Source organism: Otolemur garnettii, unplaced genomic scaffold, assembly GCF_000181295.1.
Source record: "Otolemur garnettii isolate 467f Iridium unplaced genomic scaffold, OtoGar3 scaffold00060, whole genome shotgun sequence".
In the NCBI taxonomy this organism is placed as follows: domain Eukaryota; kingdom Metazoa; phylum Chordata; class Mammalia; order Primates; family Galagidae; genus Otolemur; species Otolemur garnettii.
Genome location: NW_003852455.1, coordinates 845,388 through 847,968, shown reverse-complemented (window position 1 = coordinate 847,968; position 2,581 = coordinate 845,388). Strand labels below are relative to the sequence as shown.

The 2,581-nt window shown below is 35.0% G+C and overlaps 1 protein-coding gene across 1 annotated transcript in view; it reads right to left on the bottom strand.

Annotated features, from left to right (window-relative positions):
* Nucleotides 1-1,415: 1,415 nt before the first annotated feature.
* PAK2 (p21 (RAC1) activated kinase 2) overlaps nt 1,416-2,581 on the bottom strand; it is a 104,365-nt gene continuing 103,199 nt past the window's right edge. The window contains exons 14-15 of the mRNA XM_003792673.3: nt 2,026-2,163; nt 1,416-1,561 (exon numbers count right to left, since the gene is read on the bottom strand). Of these exons, the coding sequence (XP_003792721.1) occupies nt 1,475-1,561; nt 2,026-2,163 (225 nt within the window). The 3' untranslated portion in view covers nt 1,416-1,474. The remainder of the gene's footprint in view (nt 1,562-2,025; nt 2,164-2,581) is intronic.

Sequence of the window (2,581 nt, the reverse complement as noted above, 5' to 3'; positions counted from 1 at the left end):
TAATTAACGCTACAGGTCACAGACCTGTTTTTAATCTTTAAAATAAGAAAGTATTTCTATCAACAAATACATTTCATCTTTTTTCCTGTTTTTTTTACATGAATATTCTCAAATTTGAGGAAAGAAAACCCCAAAAACTAAAGTTACTCAACAATTCAAGAAGTACTTTATCATTTAAATCTTCATAGACAGTAAAAGATTGGTAATCAGCTGGGAGCAATGTAATTTATGACATATCTCTATAGTTTACTGGTCTTAAAAGCTGCTTCTCAGGAATACTGTTTCTCTTATATGAATAAAATCTCATCTAGTTATTTCAGAGCTCACCAAGGTTCAAGTCTCTCACTTTGTCTCCACTAGTCCCAAATATTTTTCTCCTTTAAATGGAAAAAAAATTAATCTATAAATTCTGAAAATTCAATGGTTATTGTATTAGTCGGCACAGGGGTTAGGAATGGTATGTATGAAGTGAGAGAGGATTAATTAAAAACAAACCTAAACCTAAAATTGCAACATATACAAAAATTTATTCCCAAAATGAAAGGGGAGAAAGGAAGGAAGGGGTAGGTCCAGCACTAACCAAAGTCCTAAAGCCCAAGACAGAACAGGAACAAATCACTTTGGTTCCTGAAGCAAATCTGAAGAGGAAATAGGCAGAAAGGAAGACAAAATTGTAAGAATGTATATTTAATGGGATTCTTTTTCTATCTCAATGATTTAGTTATAAATATAGATTAGTAGTCTTCTCTCTATACATGGAACAAATATCAAACTCACTACCATGACATTTCTAAAATTGACTTTTTCACATTGTTAAAAAAGCGAGAATCACATGCTTTTTCTTCCCTTCCCCTAGGCCAAGTTCTGAACTGAAACATGACGTGTAACGATCGCTGCTCTTCCTAACTTCTATATAAAGTTAAACCATAATGAGCTCCGATGCCAATATAAAGAGCTACATAATTTCTATCACACTTGTCTTGAATTTAGGCATGAGGAAAAATTTCTCAAAGCAACTCAATAGGAGCAAGTCCGGGAAAAGGAAAGCTAGTGAAGGAGAGCAAAAGAGGACTAACAGATGAAACAAATACTCTGAAAAACTCGAATCTGCCATTCAAGTATTGAAAGTATCCCAAAAGGGGATAACGAATGGTATCTATTATAACAAAGTCAGCAAAATAAAATGCAAATCTCAAGCATGATAAATGGCCCTGATAGTTTGTCTGCTGAAATACGTAAGGCTAGTGATTCAGTCCACAATTCCTTTTGGACCCTAAAGAAGGGGTTTTTTGCTTTAAAGTCAGAATTTTCTTTTTGCAATTTTCTCTTTGTTGTCCTCAGAGAATAGTAGCTTGCTTTCCCCTCCATGTTATGCAGACCATTTCTTTAAACCCCCAAAAGAGTAATAATTTTCATGTGTTAAAAGACTTCTTTTAGAAAATGGAAAAAGAATAGGAGGCCACAGCCAACAATGTTAACGGTTACTCTTCATTGCTTCTTTAGCTGCCATGATCAGTGGTGTTAAGCTAGATAATGGTTTGGCCAGTTTCAGGAAGGGATGCTGCCAGAAAGAAGAGAAAAAATAAATGTATAAATGTCATCAGTCAATTCAGAAACAAAATAATTTCTTACAATTAGGCTCCAAAGATTACTTATGGATTATAATTTATTTAATAAACCAAACAAATCTTTCAGTACTGGATAAAATCAACATAATCAACACATTAGTTTTATAGTTGAAAACAGAGTTGCTTTAGCTTTTGTAATATTGTAAGATCTACAGTTAAATGACTCACAGATATATACACACCATCAATGAGCATGTATGAAAACTGATAATATATAATAAACTTAATATAAAATTATCATATTATCAGAATTTTATTCCAAGCAGATAAAATGCTGAAATACAGCCAGTGCCATTCTGGTGGCAACTAATGACTAGTGAAATATAATTATTAACCCTATGAAAAAAAGTTTTCAAGAAGTCAACTTTTTCTTAAAATGGAATCCTCCTAGATCTACCTGTAACAATTCTTTGGCTGAACCCCTTTTTTCCACATCCATTTCCAAACATCGATTTAAGAAATCTCGAAATATTGGAGAAAGTTTTTCTGGATTCTGAAGTTCTGGGGTTCCATTAGTTGCTATCAGGTATAAGGCCTAAAAAATAGAAGAACATCTTAGATATACTCAAGGATGAACAACAAAGTGAGAGAGCATTTTATAAAGTTTATGAACTTCTTACTTCTTTAAAGACAATCACCATAGGCTCAGTGCCTGTAGCTCAGCAGCTAGGGCGCCAGCCACATACACTGGAGCTGGTGGGTTCAAATCCAGTCTGGGCCTGCCAAACAATGACCACTACAACCAAAAAATAGCCTGGCATTATGGTGGGTGCCTGTAATTCCAGCTACTTGGGAGGCTGAGGCAAGAGAATCTTTTTTTTTGCAGTTTTTGGCTGGAGCTGGGTTTGAACCCTCCACCTCCAGCATATGGGGCTGGCGCCCTACTCCTTTGAGCCACAGGAACCGCCCCCAAGAGAATCTTTTTTTTTTTTTGAGACAGAGCCTCAAGCTAT